Source organism: Heterodontus francisci, chromosome 3 (genome assembly GCF_036365525.1).
Source record: "Heterodontus francisci isolate sHetFra1 chromosome 3, sHetFra1.hap1, whole genome shotgun sequence".
Classification (NCBI taxonomy): domain Eukaryota; kingdom Metazoa; phylum Chordata; class Chondrichthyes; order Heterodontiformes; family Heterodontidae; genus Heterodontus; species Heterodontus francisci.
In genome coordinates, this window is record NC_090373.1 from 108,665,547 (window position 1) to 108,685,698 (window position 20,152).

The 20,152-nt window shown below is 42.5% G+C and overlaps 1 protein-coding gene across 6 annotated transcripts in view; it reads left to right on the forward strand.

Annotated features, from left to right (window-relative positions):
- tbc1d32 (TBC1 domain family, member 32) overlaps positions 1–20,152 on the forward strand; it is a 356,785-nt gene that overhangs the window by 108,268 nt on the left and 228,365 nt on the right. For all 6 annotated transcript variants that reach the window (XM_068025412.1, XM_068025415.1, XM_068025416.1 and 3 more), the window contains exons 14-16: positions 16,419–16,511; positions 16,851–16,993; positions 18,808–18,935. In XM_068025412.1, coding sequence (XP_067881513.1) covers positions 16,419–16,511; positions 16,851–16,993; positions 18,808–18,935 — 364 coding nt within the window. The remainder of the gene's footprint in view (positions 1–16,418; positions 16,512–16,850; positions 16,994–18,807; positions 18,936–20,152) is intronic.

Below are 20,152 nucleotides of genomic sequence, written 5' to 3' on the forward strand. Positions count from 1 at the left end.
TTTTCCCCCAGGGAACTTCCTTTACTTTTGTTCAACTTGATCAAGCCCCCCAACCCCCTCCTTTTGCTGCCACACTGCATGCCTCCCTCCACTGCTACCAGTTGCCAAGACTTCTTTCTCCCATCCTGCTGAACTCTTTGACACTCTGTCCCTACTCCAACACCCCAGGTACACATCCCAGTGCTCCCAGATGTCATAAGATCTCTTCCACTGCTCCCAGATCCCAAGACCTCCCTCCCAGTGCTCCTGACGTTGTATCCTGGGTTTTAAGAAAAAGACTCAAATTAAAGATCTATATTATATGTTAAAATGGTAGGTGGTGTATACCATTTTATTTCAAAATATGTACAAAACTGTTACATCAACCGTGTCCTGTGGAAAATTTCATTATAAAAATGCCTACATTTATCAACAATACCTTTTACACCCATTGATGGGACAATGTTAGAGATTTTCACTTGTCAAGTTTTACTGGTATTAGAAGAAGGAACTCTAATTTATATAGTGCTTTTCACTTGCTCAGGTTATTCCAACAAGTTTCATAGCCAATTTGTGATGCTAAGGATATGGAGTTGCAAGCTCAGCTTAAATAGGACTCAAGATTATGAACAGTCAAGTTCAGCCTCACATAGTGGCCTGGGAGGGATAATGGAATTGCTAGCTTTTGTGCGGGAGCAAGTATTTAAGCTAAGTGTTTTTGCAGAGACCAAAGACTGTAAATACTAAGAAATGTGTTAACTTGTTTCAGTATAAAACGCGTCTCATTCACTGTATTGGGAGTGCTTGGGGGTTGTTTGACCTAGAGCCTTCCCATGGGCAATGAAAACAGAGGGATGAAAATTGAGATAGAAATATTTCTCTGTCAGTGAGGCTTTGATATAGAAAACTGTGAGGAAAGTTTGTCCCTGGCTGAGAAGATTTGATGTGCTTGCCATCTCACTCATTTCCTTGCATTTTACTTAGGCCTCCCAGTGTCTACCCTATTCACATGTTCTTTGTTTCTTTAATGTCTTTCATTTGTTTAATACTGCTTTTTATTTCATTGAACGTATCTATTATATTATCCAGCAATCAGTCAACTGATAATTCTTCTTGTTGTCTTTGTTTGTTTCCCTTCCCTTCCTCTTTTAATCATTTTATTAATATGCCTGCCCGTCTCTTATTTTCTGGAGAAACTGCCTGTTCTTCCCATAGTTACTGATTGGTCTTCTGTGTCTATCCATTTTTTTTTGTTTCTGTTTCTGGAGCATATGGCGTGTTTTTAGCTGTGCAGTTTTGGTCAACGAGAAAAATATTTACTTACCAAAAAAAAGATAACTTTTTCAAATTCTAATTTTTGCAGATTTTATGGGTTTGAAAGTGTGTGTTTGATGCTTGCAATGAAATTTGCTGAAAGTCAATCATGCTTGGCATATCTTTATATACATATCCCTAAAGGAGTTTAAGGTGAGGGTTCAGAGCACTGCATCTCAGTACACCAGCTCACATACTTTTCACAGCTGAGCTCCATTACCATGGAAAGCTGTCGAGGCATGAATCAAAAATCATGTCAGTATCAGTAAGCACCTGTTCTGTGAGCCTGACCAAAAGTGCTTAAGGGCATAGAAACATGCTAAGAAATAATTTTTAAAAACATCAGAACAGTTACTCCCTGACTAACTGAGCTAAAATTAAGCATTATTATAACTGACACCCCAGAAGCAGGTACCTTTCAGCAAAGACATGCTGCCATTCTGTCAAAAGATGTTTGTCCAACTTTAAGCACAAAATCCAATGTTTTGAACTTTGAAGCTTTCTTTTTGTCTTGCATTCCTAAATGGCTAGGTTGGGAAAATATTAGAGGTAAAGAAAAATACTAAAGAGAAGGGGAGACTGTGGCTTAATAGTAATATCACTGAACTAGTAATCCAGAGGCCCAGGCTAATGCCCTGGGGGCACAGGTTCAAATCCCACCACAGTAGCTGGTGGAATTTAAATTCAATTAATTAATAATTTCAGTTAATTCATTAAAAAAATCTGGAATTGAAAGCAAGTCTCAGTAATTGAGCTATGAAACTATCATCAGTTGTCATTTAACATAACACCCATCTGGTTCACTAACCTTTAAGTAAGGAAATCTGCCATCCTTACCTGGTCTGCCCGACATGTGACTCCAGACCCACAACTATATGGTTGACTCTTAACTTCCCTCTTAAATAGCCTAGAAAGCCACTCAGTTGTCAATTAAGAATGGGCAACAAATGGTGGCCTTGCCAACAATGCCCACATCCCATGAAAGAAAAAAAAAATGAAATATGCTTTTGTAGCCAGAAAGCTACAGAGTAAGTAATTAGCCAAAGGAAGTGAAACTTTGATACGTACCATGATGAGAATGTTCTCCATTTTATTTTAAATGAAAACCAACAATTTTATTAATTGATTCCCAGAAAATAGTAACTATACTGCATATTAACGGTGTAAAATACCTTGCTATTTTCTCCTCATTTCTCTTTCCTTTCCTCTCACCCTCCCACCTGCTTTGACATCACGAACAAATACCTGAATGACTTGATTCCCATATTATGTTAAACACCAGTTCTTTTGCCTATCTGTAAAAGTAACTTAATCTGACATATTTGTTAATTATTTGCATAAGTAATTAATTATCAGATGTTTTATTTTGTACCTTGACTGTAAAGTGCTTTGGGATGTCCTGAGGTCGTGAAAGGCTTTTTATAAATGCGAGTTCTTTCTTTATTAGGTTCCCAGAAATTCTAGTATTAGAATCATAGTAAGTTTACGGCACAGAAAGAGGCCACTTGGCCCATTGTGTCTGTGCCAGTCGAAAAACGATCCACCCAATCTAATCCCACCTTCCAGCATTTGGTCCGTAGCCCTGCAGATTACGGCATTTGAGGTGCATATCCAGACTCCTTTTGAATGAGTTGAGGGTTTCTGCCTCAACTGCCCTTTCAGGCAGTGAGTTCTAGACCATCACCACCCTCTGGGTGAAACTTTATCCTCATCTCCCCTCTTTCTATTAATCATTTTAAATCTATTTCCCCTAGTCACTGACCTCTCTGCTAAGGTAAATAGGCCCTTCACCTCCACTCTATCCAGACCCTTCACAATTTTGTACCTTTCAATCAGATCTTCCCTCGGCCTTCTCTGTTCCAAGGAGAACAACCCCAGCCTATCCAATCTTTCCTCATTACTGCATTTTTCCAGTCTTGGAAACATCTCCGTAAATCTCCTCTGTACCCTCTCTAGTGCAATTATATCCTTTCTGTAATGAGGTGACTAGAACTGCACACAGCACTCAAGTTGTGGCCTAACCAATCAGTTATACAGTTCCAGCATAACCTCCCTGCTCTTGTATTTTATACCTCGGCTAACAAAGGAAAGGATTCCATATGTCTTCTTAACCACCATATCGACCTGTCTTGCTACCTTTAGGGATCTGTGGACATTCGCTCCAAGGTCCCTCACTTCCTGTACACTTCTCAATATTTTCCCATTAATCTTGAATTCCTTTGCCTTATTTGGCCTCCCCAAATGCATCACCTCACACTTCTCTGGGTTGAATTACATTTGCCACTTTTCTGCCCATCTGACCAGACCATCAATATCTTCCTGCAGTCTACAGCTATCCTCCTTCCTATCTACCACACAGCCAATCTTCATGTTGTTTGCAAACTTCTTGATCATGCCCCCTACATTAACATCCAAATCGGTAATATATACCACAAGAAGCAGAGGACCCAGAACTGAACCTTACAGAATGCTGCTGGAAACAGCCCTCCAGTCGCAAAAACACCTGTCACCTTTGTTTCCTGCCACTGAGCCAATTTTGTATCCACCTTGCTGCATTTCTCTGGATCCCATGAGATTTTGTTGTTAGAAATAGTACCCTAATTTTTCTCATTGTAATGCTGATGGACGTCAATTAAATTGAAGATTTTCCATTGGCGATAAGATCGGAAAATCAAATAAATGTGTTTAATTTTTTTGTTTTTATTGAAAAAGCTATTTCTTTTTTCTTGAGCCTCAAAGCAGTTTTTCCACAACTGATGTGTAGTTGTTTATATTCAAAGTTCAAGCAGTAGATACATTCCATTAATAAATAAAAACTCAGCAAGAAAGATCCATCCCTGCCTTATTAGGGAAGTTAAGGATAAATTAGATTAATAGAAGATGCTTATAATGTTGCAAAGAATATCAGCAAGCCTGAGGATTGGGAGTGTTTTAGAAACCAGCAAACTGACCAAAAAGCTTATAAAAGCAGAAAAAATAGAATGACAGTAGACTAGCCAGGAATATTAAAACAGATTGTAAGAGCTTTTACGAGTATATAAAAAGGATAAGAGTAGCAAAAATAAACATTGGTCTCGTAGAGACAGGAGAAATTGTCATGGGTAATGAAGAAATGGTAGACATTGAGCAAATATTTTGTGCATGTCTTCGCAGTAGAAGTCACAAATTATATACCAGAAATAAAGGGGAACCAAGGAGCTAATATGAGTGAGGAACTTAAGGTAATTAATATAAGCAGAGAAAAAGTATTGGAAAAACTTAAGGGGCTAAAATCTGACAAATCCCAGAAGCTGATGGCCTATATCCTAGGGTTCTAAAAGAGGTAGCTGCAGAGAAAAAGAATGCATGAATTATGATTTTCCAAAATTCCCTAGATTCTAGAATGGTCCCAGTGGATTGGGAGTTAGCAAATGTAGCACTGCTATTTAAGAAAGAAGGGAGAGATAAACAGGGTACTATGGGCCACTTAGCCTGACATCAATCGTTGTGAAAATACTGGAATCTATTATTAAGGAATGCATTTAGAAAATTATAGCATGAAAGGGAAATCATGTTTGGCAAAATTATTAAGAGTTCTTTGAGTATGTAACTAGTAGGGTAGATAAAGGGGAACCAGTAGATTTAATATACATGGATTAACAGAAGGCATTTGATAAGGTGCCACACAAAGGGCTAGATTTTATTTCCTGGCGGCAGGCATGGAACCTGGCGGCAGGACCCTTGCTGACGCGATTACATATTCACGGCTGCCACCCCCCTAATCATGTGACAGGGGTGGCTTCGGTGATAACGTCACCTGTTGAAGGAGCAGGTGATGATTCCATTTTTAAAAGGCTGCCAGTGCTGCAAACAGTGCACGATAATGAAGAGTTCACCCCTTTCCCCCTCCCCCCATCCACCCATCTGAGTGCAGAGTTCACCCCTTCCCTCCGCCATACTCATCAGAGTGCAGAGTTCACCCTTCCCCACCCCCACCTATCGGAATGCAGAGTTCCACACCCCCCCCCCCACCCCCACCCACCAATCAGGGTGCAGAGTTCACTCTTCACCCAGAGTGCAGCATTCACCCCTTCCCCACCTCAGTGGCGCCAGCTTTCCCTGGACAGGAAAGTGAAGGTGCGTGAGTACCACTTGTCGTGCTGAGAATTGGGAACTGAAGGTAAGATTGCTGCGGTTTATATTTTAATGCATGCTAATATGTTATTTAAATATGCTAAATCGGGTCCCATCACAGAGCAGCTGCCACGGAGCTTCCCTGCCACCGGGAAGATCGGGCCCGACAATCTGGCGTCAGGTTCCGTGGCGGCTGCTGCCGCTTGGATTTTACGTCCTTCCCTACATGTGACTCCAGACCCATGAAAATGTGGTTGACTCTTAAAATGCCCTCTGAAATAACCTAGCAAGCAGTTGTGTTAAACCACTACAAAGTGTAAGAAAAGGAATGAAACCGGACGGGCCACCTGGCATTGACCTAGGCACTGGTCAAAATTGGGAGAGCTGTCCCACAGACTAGTCAAGCAACAGCCTGACATAGTTGTACTCCTGGAATCATACCTTATGGAATCATACCTTACATACAATGTCCCTGACACCACCATCATCAGAGGTGGCTGCACAGTCGGGAGGGAGTTGCCCTGGAAGTCCTCAACATTGACGCCAGACCCCACGAAGTCTCATGGCATCAGGTCAAACATGGGCAAGGAAATCAACTACCGCACTCCCTCGGCTGATGAATCAGTGCTTCTCCATGTTGAACACCAACTGGAAGAAGCACTGAGGGTAGCAAGGGCACAGATGTACTCTGGGTGGGGGACTTCAATATCCATCGCCAAGAGTAGCTCAGTAGCACCAGTACTGACCAAACTGGCCGAGTCCAAAAGGACATAGCTGCTAGACTGGGCCTGCGGCAAGTGGTGAGTTGAGAGAACCAACAAGAGGGAAAAACATACTTGACCTCATCCTCACTAATCTATCTGTCACAGATGCATCTGTCCATGACAGTATTGGTAGGAATGGCCACTGTACAGTCCTTGTGGAGACGAAGTCACATTAAGGATACCTACCATTGTGTTGTGTGGCACTACCACCGTGCTAAATGGGATAGATTTCAAACATATCTATCAACTCAAAACTGGGCATCCATGAGGCAGCAGTATTGAATTGTATTCAGCCATAATCTGTAATCTCTTGGCCAGGCATATCCCCCACTCTACCATTACCGTCAAGCCGGGGGACCAACCCTGGTTCAATGAAGAGTGAAGGAAAGCATGCCAGGAGCAGCATCACGCATACCTCAAAATTAGGTGTCAGCCTGATGAAGCTACAACACAGGACTACTTGCATGCCAAATAGCGGAAGCAGCATGTGATAGACAGGGCTAAGCAATCCCACAACCAACAGATCAGATCTTAGTTCTGCAGTCTTACCACATCCAATCGTGAATGGTGGTGGACAATTAAACAACTAACAGGAGGAGGAGGAGGCTCCACAAATATTCTATCCTCAACGATGGGGGAGCCCAGCACATCAGTGCAAAAGCTAATGCTGAAGCATTTGCACCCATCTTCAGCCAGAAGTGCCGAGTGGATGATCCATCTCGGCCTGCTCCTGATATCCGGTTGATTTAGTCGTTTCTTTATACTGCAAATGCTATGGGCCACGAAAACATTCTGGAAATAGTTGTGATGGAAACCACTGCTGCCAGATGGAAAAATATTAATTTTGTCATATGGAACATTATTTGAACGCTACTGGACATTGAAAATAACTTGTTTGAAAAAGACCACAGAACAGTGGCTGAAAACATGGCTGCAGATTTGCATTCTAAGAGACAGTTACATGAGAGACAATGGGAGTATTCCCTGATTGAATTAGCCAGATGGGTTTTGTCAATAGCGATGATCAAGAGTCATTGAACGTGTAAGAGCCAGCATTCCACCTCCCCGCCCACTGAGAGTGTCTGGTAAGCTTGGAGGAATCCACAAACCTCGCAGGCAAGGCAGTCTTGTACAAAAAGCTAGTCACATGACTAACCTGCTGGCCAATAATTGAATTATGCTCACAGAACTGTTTTTGGAAGAGACTGCAATTGAACTTCAAGGAGGAAGGTCTCCCTTTCTCTGTCTCTCTCTCTCACGCAAACTTCCAGGGACCCACAGAAGTAGCTTAAGCCTCAAGACAGAAGACCAGTGAAACAAGTTAGAAAGTGTGCATTGGGTCCCAAGGAGAACTGCAAGACTTAGCTTGAATCAAAGAGTTTACATCCAACCCAAAACCGGTAACTGAACTCCATCTTTAATTCCTTCTCCTCCGATGTCTCTATTTGTGTGTATGTTTATCGCGTATGCATGCTAGCCTGGTCGCGTTGTAGTTTTAACTGAGTTAGAGTTTTAAGGTTAATAAACTTACACCTTTCTTGCTTAAATCTGAGAAAACCTGTCTGGTTGATTTCTTTGCAATGACAATTAGACAGCAGTGAGCAAGGACTCACTAAGGGGAAGCTAAAAACACAGTGTTTTAAAAATTAAACCCTATTAGGGCCCAAACCAGGAAAAGGCTGAGAAGGGAGACCTAGACCATTTCTTCACCTGGTCATAACATAGTACTGAAGACTTGTGATCCAGAACTAGCCGCACTCCTAACCAAACTGTTCCAGTACAGCTACAACACTGGCATCTACCGGCAAGGTGGTAAATTGTCCGAGTATGTCCTGTACACAAAAAGCAAGACAAATCCAACCCGGCCAATTACTGGCCCATCAGTCTACACTCGATCATCAGTAAAGTGATGGAAGGGGTCGTCAACAGTGCTATCAAACGGCACTTGCTTAGCAATAACCTACTCAATGACACTCAGTTTGGGTTCCGTTAGGGCCACTCAGCTCCTGACCTCATTACAGCCTTTGTCCAAACATGGACGAAAGAGCTGAACTCCAGAGGTGAGTTGAGAGTGACTGCGCTTGACATCAAGGCAGCATTTCTCCAAGTATAGCATCATGGAGTCCTAGCAAAACTGGAGTCAATGGGAATCAGGGGCAAAACTCTCCACTGGTTGGAGTCATACCTAGCACGAAGGAAGATGGTTGTGGTTGTTGGAGGTCAATCATCTCAGTCCCAGGACATCACTGCAGGAGTTCCTCAGGGTAGTATCCTAGGCCCAACCATCTTCAGCTGCTTCATCAATGACCTTCCTTCAAACATTAGGTCAGACGTGGGATGTTCGCTAATGATTGCACAATCATTCATAACTCCTCAAATACTGAAGCAGCCCGTGTCCAGATGCAGCAAGACCCGGACAACATGCAGGCTTGGGCTGATAAGTGGCAAGTAACATTCGTGCCACACAAGTGCCAGGCAATGACCAACTGAAATAAGAGGTAATCTAACCATGTCCCCTTAATGTTCAATGGTGTTACCATCGCTGAATCCCCCACTATCAGCATCTTGGGGGTTACCATTGACCAGAACCTGAACTGGAGCAGCCACATAAATACTGTGGCTACAAGAGCAAGTCAGAGGCTGGGAATTCTGTGATGAGTAACTGATCTGCTGACTCCCTAATGCCTGTCCACCATCTACAAGGCACAAGTCAGGAGTATGATGGAATACTTTCCACTTGCCTGGATGGGTGCAGCTCCAACAACACTCAAGAAGCTTGACACCATCCAGGACAAAGCAGCCTGCTTGATTGGCACCCCGTTCACCACCTTCAACATTCCCTCCACCACAGACGCACAGTGGCAGCAGTGTGTGCCATCTACAAGATGTACTGCAGCAACTCATCAAGGCTCCTTAGACAGCACCTTTCAAACCCGCGACCTCTACCATCTAGAAGGACAAGGGCAGCAGATGCAAGGGAACATCACCACCTGCAAGTTCCCCTCCAAGCCGCACACCATCCTGACTTGGAACTATATCACTGTTGCTTCACTGTCGCTGGGTCAAAATCCTGGAATGTCCTTCCTAACAGCATTATGGGTGTACCTACATCCTAAGGACTGCAGCGGTTCAAGAAGGAAGCTCACCACCACCTTCTCAAGGGCAATCAGGGTGGGCAATGAGTGCTGTCCTAGCCAGTGATGCCCACATCCCATGAGCGAGTTTTTAAAAAATCTGAGGAAGGATATACTTCCCTTGGAGGCGGTGCAGCAAAGGTTCACTAGATTGTTTCCTGGCTTGAGAGGAATATCCTGTGATGAGAGGCTGAATTGGGCCAATACTCTCTGGACTTTAGAAGAATGCGAGATGATCTCATTGAAACATTAAAGATTCTGAAGGGGCTTCACAAGGTTGACACTGAGAGGTTGTTTCCCGTGGCTGGGGAATCTAAAACACAGGGGCACAGTCTCAGGATAAGGGGCCGATCATTTAGGACTGAGATGAGGAGAAATTTCATCATTCAAAAGGTTGTGAATCTTTGGAATTCTCTACCTCTGAGGATTGTGGATGCTCCATCATTGAATATATTTAAGGCTGAGATGGACAGATTTTGGTCACTCAAGGAATCAAGGGATATGGGGAGTGAGTGGGAAAATGGAGTTGAGGCACAAGATCAGCCATGACTATATTGAATGGCCTAGCAGGCTCGAGGCAGACTCCTGCTCCTAGTTCTTATGTTCTTAAGTAGGTGTGTTCTGCAAAATTTTGAAAAGGTGGCGTCTTGCATATGAACTGTGTTGGGACAATTTGGGATTGAAAAGGGAGACAGTATTGAGGGTATTTTTTAGGGCTGAATATAAATGATAAATGGTATGCTCCTAATTTCATAATGTTTTGTTGGTGATATTTGTAACAGGCAAATGATTTTAATTTTGTAAATATAGCCTATTTTAAAGCAACATTATGGGCAAGAGCAGCTTTTAATAGCATCACTAACTTAAACTAGTATAGGGTCTTTGTAGTGGAACATTCCAAAGTCCTTTACAACTGTGGTGGAACGTGAAACAAGACAGATATTAGGGAGGTGATTAAAGGCATGATAGAAGAAATAAGTTTTGAGTAGCATAGTGGGCGGCACAGTGGCGCAGTGGTTAGCACCGCAGCCTCACAGCTCCAGGGACCCGGGTTCGATTCTGGGTACTGCCTGTGCGGAGTTTGCAAGTTCTCCCTGTGTCTGCGTGGGTTTTCGCCGGGTGCTCCGATTTCCTCCCACAGCCAAAGACTTGCAGGTGATAGGTAAATTGGCCATTGTAAATTGCCCCTAGTGTAGGTAGGTGATAGGGAATATGGGATTACTGTAGGGTTAGTATAAATGGGTGGTTGTTGGTCGGCACAGACTCGGTGGGCCGAAGGGCCTGTTTCAGTGCTGTATCTCTAAAAAAATAAAATAAATAGTGAATGTACATGATTGATACTACGGGCGCAGCAGAGTAGTCGTTATGTTACTATACTGGTCTGGTCTAATAACCCAGAGAAAGTGAGTTTAAATCTCACAATGGCTGTTTGAGAATTGAAAATAAAAGCTGGTATCAGTAAAAGTGACCATGAAGCTGTTGGATTTATGTTGTAAAAACTCATTTGTTTTGCTAATGTCCTCCAGGAAAGGAAACCTGTTCTCCTAATGTGGTGCAGACTATATGTGACAAAAGTTCACACCAGCATGGTTGACTACCCTCTGAAGTGGCCTATCAAGCCACTTAGTTGTATGAATACTGCCAGCAACACCCACTTCATGACAATGAATTTTTTTAGAAGTTGACACATTGGAGCTGAGAATATTCAAACTCATCCCATCGCAATAAGTGTGGCAGCGAGCATCTGGAATTAAGACAGGATGAGGCATTTTAAATAAAAACAGAAAATGCTGGAAATACTCAGGAGGTCAGGCAGCATCTGTGGAGACAGAAACAGAGTTAACGTTTCAGAATAATGACCTTTCATCAGAACTGTGAAAAATTAGAAATGTAATAGGTTTTAAGTAGGTTAAATGGGGGAGGATGGAAAGTGAACAAAAGGGAAGGTCTCTGGGAGGGCAAAAGATGGGAGACATGAAAATACAAAAGTGTTGGTGGGACAGAGCCAAAGGGAGGTGGTGTAGCTCTGATATTCAAGGACGACATCAGGGCGGTGCTGAGAGATGATATAGGTTCTATGGAGAATGAGGTTGAATCCATTTGGGTGGAAATTAGAAACTCTAAGAAGAAAAAGTCACTGATAGGCGTAGTCCATAGGCCACCAAATAATATCACATTGGGGCGGGCAATAAACAAAGAAATAACTCATGCCTGTAAAAATGGTATGGCAATTATCATGGGGGATTTTAATCTACATGTAGATTGGTCGAACCAGCTCAGTCAGGGTAGCCTTGAGGAGGAGTTCGTTGAGTGTATCCGTGATAGTTTTCTTGAACAGTATGTAATGGAACCGACGAGGGAGCAAGCTATTCTAGATCTAGTCCTGTGTAATGAGACAGGAATAATTAATGACCTCATAGTTAGGGATCCTCTTGGAAGGAGTGATCACAGTATGGTTGAATTTAGAATACAGATGGAGAGTGTGAAGATAAAATCCAATACCAGGGTCCTGTGCTTGAACAAGGGGGACTACAATAGAATGAGGGAGGACTTGGCTAAAGTAGACTGGAAACAAAGATTTTATGGTGGGACAGTTGACGAGCAGTGGAGGAATTTCAAAGCAATTTTTCAAAGTGCTCAGCAAAAGTATATTCCAGTGAAAAGGAAGGACTGGAAGAAAAGGGGTAATCTGCCATGGGTGTCTACGGAAATAAGGGAGGCTATCAAATTGAAAGAGAAGGCATACAAAGTGGCCAAAAACAGCATGAAACTAGAAGATTGGGAAAACTTTAAAGGTCAACAGAAAGCCACAAAAAGAGCTATAAAGAAAAGTAAGATAGAACATGAGAAAAAACTAGCACAGAATATAAAGACAGATAGCAAAAGTTACTATAAATATATAAAACGAAAAAGAGTGGCTAAAGTAAACGTTGGTCCTTTAGAGGATGAGAAGGGGAATTTAGTTATGGGATATGATGAAATGGCCAAGGCATTGAACAGGTATTTTGTATCGGTCTTCACAGTGGAGGACACGAATAACATGCCAGTAATTGACAAAGAGACGAACGTAGGTGAGGACCTGGAAACAATCATTATTACGGAAGAGGTAGTGTTGGGCAAGCTAATGGAGCTAAGGATTGATAAGTCTCCTGGCCCTGATAGAATGCATCCCAGGGTACTAAAAGAAATGGCGGGAGAAATAGCAGGTGCACTGGCGGTAATTTTCCAAAATTCGCTGGACTCTGGGGTAGTCCCAGCAGATTGGAAAACAGCAGATGTGACGCCACTGTTTAAAAAGGGAGGTAGACAAAAGATGGGGAATTATAGACCGGTTAGCTTAACCTCTGTAGTGGGGAAGATGCTTGAGTCTATTATCAAGGAAGAAATAGCAGGGCATCTCGATAGAAATTGTCCCGTTGGGCAGACGCAACATGGGTACATGAAGGGCAGGTCATGCTTGACAAATCTTTTGGAATTCTATGAAGACATTACGAGCAAGGTGGACAATGGGGACCCAGTGGATGTGGTGTACCTAGATTTCCAAAAGGCCTTCGACAAGGTGCCACACAAGAGGCTGATGCATAAGATAAGGTTGCATGGCGTTAGGGGTAAAGTATTAGCATGGATCGAGGATTGGTTGACTAACAGGAAGCAGAGAGTGGGGATAAATGAGTGCTATTCTGGCTGGCAATCAGTCACTAGTGGTGTGCCTCAGGGATCGGTGGTGGGACCGCAGTTATTTACAATTTATATAGATGATTTGGAGTTGGGGACCACGTGTAGGGTGTCAAAGTTTGCAGATGACACTAAGATGAGTGGCAGAGCAAAGTGTGCAGATGACTGTGAAACTTTGCAGAGGAACATAGATACATTGAGTGAGTGGGCAAAGGTCTGGCAGATGGAATACAATGTTAATAAATGTGAAGTCATTCATTTCGGTAGGAGTAACAGTAAAAAGGATTATTACTTGAATGGTAAAAAGTTGCAGCATGCTGCTATGCAGAGGGTCCTGGGTGTCCTTGTGCATGAATCGCAGAAGGTTGGTCTGCAGGTACAGCAAGTAATTAGGAAGGCAAATGGAATTTTGTCCTTCATTGCTAAAGGGATTGAGTTTAAAAGCAGAGAGGTTATGTTGCAGCTGTATAAGGTACTGGTGAGGCCGCACCTGGAGTACTGTGTGCAGTTTTGGTCTCCTTACTTGAGAAAGGATGTACTGGCACTGGAGGAGGTGCAGAGGAGGTTCACTAGGTTGATTCCGGAGTTGAGGGGGTTGTCTTATGAGGAGAGACTGAGTAGATTGGGATTATATTCATTGGAATTCAGAAGAATGAGGGGGGATCTTATAGAAGCATATAAAATCATGAAGGGAATAGATAAGATACAAGTAGAGAGGATGTTTCCACTGGCAGGTGAAGCTAGGACAAGAGGGCATAGCCTCAAGATTAAAGGGAGCAGATTTAGGACTGAATTGAGAAGGAACTTCTTCACCCAGAGGGTTGTTAATCTATGGAATTCCTTGCCCAGTGAAGTAGTTGAAGCTACTTCAGTCAACGTTTTTAAAGCTAAGGTAGATATCTTTTTGAACAATAAAGGAATTAAGGGATACGGTGAGAGAACGGGTAAGTGGATCTGAGTCCACGAAAAGATCAGCCATGATCTTATTGAATGGCGGAGCAGGCTCGAGGGGCCGGACGGCCTACTCCTGCTCCTAGTTCTTATGATCTTATGTTCTTATGTAACAGGACAAGTAAAGAAACAAAAGATGTGTCCAGAGGAGGTGTGAATCGCAGAATAATGAACAGCTGCTGTCCAAAAGCAAAAACAAGAGAAAAACAAGATTAAGAATGAAACATGCAAAGAAAAGGAAACAAAATTCAGGCTGAGATTAGGGTCTGAAATTGTTGAACTCAATGTTGAGTTCAGAAGGCTGTAATGTGCTTAATTGAAAGATGAGGGGCTGTTCCTTGGACTTGAGTTGAGCTTCATTGGAGCACTGCAGTAGGCCGAGGACAGAGACGTCAGCATGAGAGTAAAGTGGAGAATTAAAATGGAAGGCTCCTGGAAGTTTGGGGTTATGTTTGCAGACTGAATGGTGGTGTTCTGCAAAGTGGTCACCCAATCTGCATTTGGTCTGCCCAGTGCAGAGCAGACTGCATTGTGAGCGGCGAATACAGTATACATAAATCGCTGTTTCACCCTGAAGGGGTCTTTGGGGCCTTGGACGGTGAGGAAAGAGGAAGTAAAAGGGCAGGTGTTGTATCTCCAGCATTTGAATGGAAAGGTTCCATGGGAAAGGGATAGGATGTTGAGGTGATAGAGGTATGGACCAGGGTGTTGTGGAGGGAATGGCCCCTGCAGAATTCTGAACGGGGAGGGGAAGATGTGTTTGGTGGTGGCGGCATCACGCTGAAAGTGGTGGAGGATGATCAGTTGAATATGGAGGCTGGTGGGTGGAAGGTGAAGACAAGGGGAATCCTATTATGGGTCTGGGAGGAAGGGGAATCCTATTGTGGGTCTGGGAGGGAGGGGAAAGCGTGAGAGCAAAAGTGAGAAATGGATCGTACACGGTCAAGGACCTTGCCAACCAATTTGGGGGAGGATCTTTGATTGAGGATAAGGGAAGACATATCAGAAGTGCTGGTGTGGAAAGTTGCATCATCAGAACAGATGTGACGGATATGGAGAAACTGGGAGAATAGAATGGAGTCCTTACAGAAAGCAAGAAATGGAGTTGAGGTAGCTGAGGAGTCAATAGGTTTATAATAAATATTTGTTGATAGGCTATCCCCAGAAATGGTGACAGAGAAGTTGAGGAAGGGAAAGGATGAGTTGGAGATGGACCATGTGAAGATGAGAGAAGGGTGGAAATCAGAAGGAAAGTTGATGAAGTTTTCCAGTTCAGAGCGAGTGCAAGAAACAGCACCACTACAGTCATCAATGTACTGGAAAAAGAGTTTATTTCAGATTTCCAGCACCCGCCGTGTTTTTCTTTTGAAGCATTTTAAATATTGCCAGTATGCCAAATATTCCAGAATGCAAACAACCATTAGGAAGATCAGGTGCTGGATGGCAACATGGGAACCTATTGTTGGGCCCCTACCTATAGCTGGTGCTATGCAGTTAGTCAGCCTAATGTGCAAGAGGGTGAGTGTAAAGAAAAAAAAAACTCAATTCTAGGATAACTGTGGCACAGAGACCTCAATGGACCCAGTTGCACCTGTTCCAAATACCTGAATGCATTTACTTTGTGTACTGTTCGCAGGGTGCTTAGCAACCAGGGGCCTTAGGAATTCCAGGGAGGTGGGGGGAAACCATCCTGCTAGGCTGGCAGCCTTTTGCTATCAGGGACCTTCTGTGAAGTGGATGGAATTTTTGCCCACCAGTGACCCAGCAGGAATTCACATTGGTGATGTTTTCAGGGAGTAAGCGAGAGACATGGTTTTCTGAGTTCTGCCTAATTTTCTGTCCCCATTAGCCCCTTTTGCTCATTTAACCCCTACATTGTTCCCCAGTCCCTAAGGAAATTTGGGGCCACCTCTTCTTTGTATCCCTGCAATTGTCTCCGCAATACTAAGGAAAAGCAAAAATTAGGACAGCTTCTGGTTATGGCCTTAACGCAGTGTTGTTTGCCCCCTGAAATGAATAGGAAATAAGCCTGATGAGCTGAATTGTACCAATACCATGATAACATCACAACATAAAGTATTGCATTCAAGACTTTTCCAGGTAGTAGCAGCCAATTTATTGGAACAATTTAGTATCTGTAATCAGGAAAAGAATTTTAATTTTGCTTAGTGCAGAATGTTTTACTTTATAGCTTATGAATGTTATTTCATTCCATTTATTAGTAGCACTTTTGTTCATAAAATTTAATTTTGACCTCTGAAATTACACACCTCATCAGAGTTTGAGATTGCATTGATTTAAATACCATTCTGATGCACAAATTAAACAGAGTCTTGTCTTACATGCAAGACTCCAATTAACAACTTTCTGTGCGCTTCTTGTGATAGATCATTCATTTGTAATGCCATAAGGAACAAAGCCAAGAGCCATGTATTCAGCAAAGCTAATACTATAAACTGACAGATAACTTATTTTTTTATTTAACAAGAACCAGTATCTCTGATGGACTTATTAGTACTGTTAATCCGCATGATGTACCAGCACCCGAAATCAACACAGAATGGAAATATAACACAAACAGGTAATAACCAGCCACTGTGATATCTTCTTTACAAAAGGTCCACACAGCCAAAGAAAAAGAAAATTAAAAACAAAATAGAAAATAATAGAAATATACATGGGGTCTGTCAGTATCTGAAAAGTGAAGATCTTTTATTGTTTACAGTAACATTCTGACCAAGGATCTCTTCATCAAATGTCATATGGATAAAAAGTCATATGTCAGAACTTTGCTAGAAATGACAGCCTATTTCTTCCCTTTTCAAATGGTGCTGGGCCTGCTGTGGGTTTCTGTCAAATTTTGAAAAGTCAGCAATTGAGCATTGTTAAATTCAGTATGTATCAAACATCTTTCTTTCAGATTCCTATGCTCCTGCAAGTCTTGTGATGGAAGTATTGCGCATGTTATGTGGCCGAAAGGAATGTGCTACTGAGTGCCTCTACAGAAGCGTTGTTATTGACTCCCTTCTCTTTCCAATATCCACATTGTTGAAAGGAGAACAGGTGGGATTATTTCAAGAAATTTTAATAGTGCTTTAGGAGTTTAGTTAGAATCATAACTTTTTCATTTGCACTTTTAACTTGCATGTAGGTTCCTTGCATTGAGTTTTAAAATACTTTTTTACATTTTTGGGGACTACATAGCCTACTATGTTCCCAATATGGCAAGCAGGAAGTTTGGATAAAGTAGTTATGCTGCTGGTTGAAACGCCCATTGGGCAGAATAAGTGCAGAGTAATTCCTGCACGTCTTGCTGTATTTGTTTTTGATTTTTGAATCCCTTGTGTTTAACGGGCGGCACAGTGGCGCAGTGGTTAGCACTGCAGCCTCACAGCTCCAGGGACCCGGGTTCGATTCTGGGTACTGCCTGTGTGGAGTTTGCAAGTTCTCCCTGTGTCTGCGTGGGTTTTCTCCGGGTGCTCCGGTTTCCTCCCACAAGCCAAAAGACTTGCAGGTTGATAGGTAAATTGGCCATTATAAATTGTCACTAGTATAGGTAGGTGGTAGGGAAATATAGGGACAGGTGGGGATGTTTGGTAGGAATATGGGATTAGTGTAGGATTAGTATAAATGGGTGGTTGATGTTCGGCACAGACTCGGTGGGCCGAAGGGCCTGTTTCAGTGCTGTATCTCTAATCTAATCTAATCTAATCTAACTCGCAATGTGCTGAACTCAAATTATCACAATGTGTGCAAACCAGCAGGAAGGCCAATATAATTAGCTGAATGTGATGTGAGCAGCAGGAGTGCTTCTCCTGCTTCCCTCCACCTCCACCCCACCCCACCTCACTGCACCAATTACCACTCCCAGCCATTGCAGCTTCCCCTGCCAGCACTTCTTTGGCTTCCAATTGCCTCCTTTCATCCTGTCGCTCCACCTCCCCCGGCTACTGATTGCCCTGGCTAATGTCCGGTTACCTGCCCTATCTCACTTTACTGAGGGCTGCTGTGATGCCATCAGTGATCTGATCGTCAATTTCACTTCGCCAGCAACACTACACAGCTTGCTGTCTCCACAGAAATGCGGTTCAAGGCCCAGTGTTGGGGTAGCCTCGAACGCACCCTGACGCACCTAAATTCCTTGACATATAACAGTGAGGTCTATTCCTTTCAATATCATTAAGGAATGTAATATTTTTACTTCCATTTAGTTGTGATATGACACTATGGTAAATTTACTGCATTATAGAGAGAGGAGCATTTAATAGAGTGTAATGTCCAAAAGTGGTTTCCTTTATTTATGCTTAATTTTGAAAAGGAGGAACTCTGCTTGGTGCTGCGTTTTTCACTTCTAAGATGTGATGCCAATGGGATGAATATTTCTTGGCTTTATCAGCTGTCAGAATCCTTTGTGAAATGAATTTGGGAAATTGCAACATAGTTCGCTATATGAATGTGTGTGGACAGTACAAAGTTGTGAATAAATTGACAAGTTGGTAGTGTCACTCAAATGATAAGAATAGCTCATATCGGAAGTGACACTGGTGAGATACTTCACTGAGGTACCTTACTGGAGTAGAGGAGAGAGTGATTTACTATGCATCTACTGATATTATGTCAAATGTAGCACTCCCAGCACTTGCATCCCTCATCCTGGCAAGCATAGGAATCCAGCTATAAAAAGTCACAAAATGTTAGAGCAATATTTTCCTGGAAACAACACTTGCAAAAAATCTGTAAAACATTTTATTTTATGTGTGGAAATGCTGCTCCAGTTCTTGTAAGATTAATTTTAAGTTATCTTTCAGTTATTTTGCTCTGAAGTAAAAATGAAACAGCGGTAATATTTTTAATGTTGATTTATTTGCATTGAATAGATGATACTTACCTGTAATGAAACAGTGCTGATAAATACAGCAGATATTTTGGCAAGGATAGCCTCCACAGACCGAGGGCTTTCACTGCTCCTTTTTGGTGAAAATAACAAAGATGCTGCAAGGAACTGGTAAGAACATACGTAATACTAGAGAGAAAATAAAAGTAGGATAGTTAGTCTGTGGTTAAAATATGTGCCTGTTTATCTCTTGGACATAAATTCTAATTCTCTTCTGACAGCTGAGCTTCACAAGTGAAATAAGTCATGGTGCTTTCAGTCAAGTTGCTAAAGGACTTCAGGTTTCCCCATTTATTCTTGACGTTCATGTTAAATAAATAGAACACCTTGCATGTAGCTTGCAATCATTTGTAATTTTTAATATATAAGCTTTTTCCTCCCTCCATGCCACTTATGGATAGTGTAAAATGAAGGACAACCAGAAAAAATTCTTGCAGAATTCTGCTGATTGCATCCCCTGAGCAGTTTTCTCCTGTTCCTCGTTGCATTATGCTTTCTATCGCTAAGTTAGTTTTCTGTTGGGGTTGTTAATTTGCCTCTAATTCCATGAATTCAAATCTTCCTTATAAGCTTCAAAAGAAGAGCATTAGGGAATACCTTCTCAAAATTGGATGGACCTATCAGCAATGGCCCAGTCAACCCTCCAAATGCCTCCTTATCAACATCTGGTGGCTGGTGCCCTAATTGTCACACTATAATTATTCAAGCAACAACCTGACAACATCATAACATTTCAGACACCTTCATCACCATCCATGGGTATGTCCTGCCCTATTGGTAGAATGGTCCCACCATCTGTGGGGAACAGTCATATACAGTCAAATGGGAGTGGCTGTGTGAGTCCTCAACATTGATTCTGGACCAAGGTCAAGGAAACTTGCTGATCACCACCCATATTCCCCCTTCAACTGAAGAATCAGTACTCTTCCATGTTGAACATTATTTGGAGGAAGGTCTGAGGGAAGCAAGGGTACAGAATATAATCTGAGTGGAAGGTTTCAATGTCCTTCACCAAAAGTGGATTGGTCATATCACCAAATTGGTCAAGTCCTGAAGGACCTAGCTGACACTGCACAGTTCTTATGGAGACAAAGTCTCGTCACTTCTCTCAAGACATCTATCGTGTATTGTGGCACTACCACCATGTTAAGTGGGATAGAGTAAGGACAGATCAACCATTCCAAAACTGAAGCACTGTGGGCCATCAGCTGTAGCAGAATTGTATACCTCCACAATCTGTAACTCATGGCCCAGCACTTCCCCACTTTTTGATCAGTCAACCTAGGAGACTAACCCAGGTTCAGTGTAGAGTGTAAAAGGGCATGCCA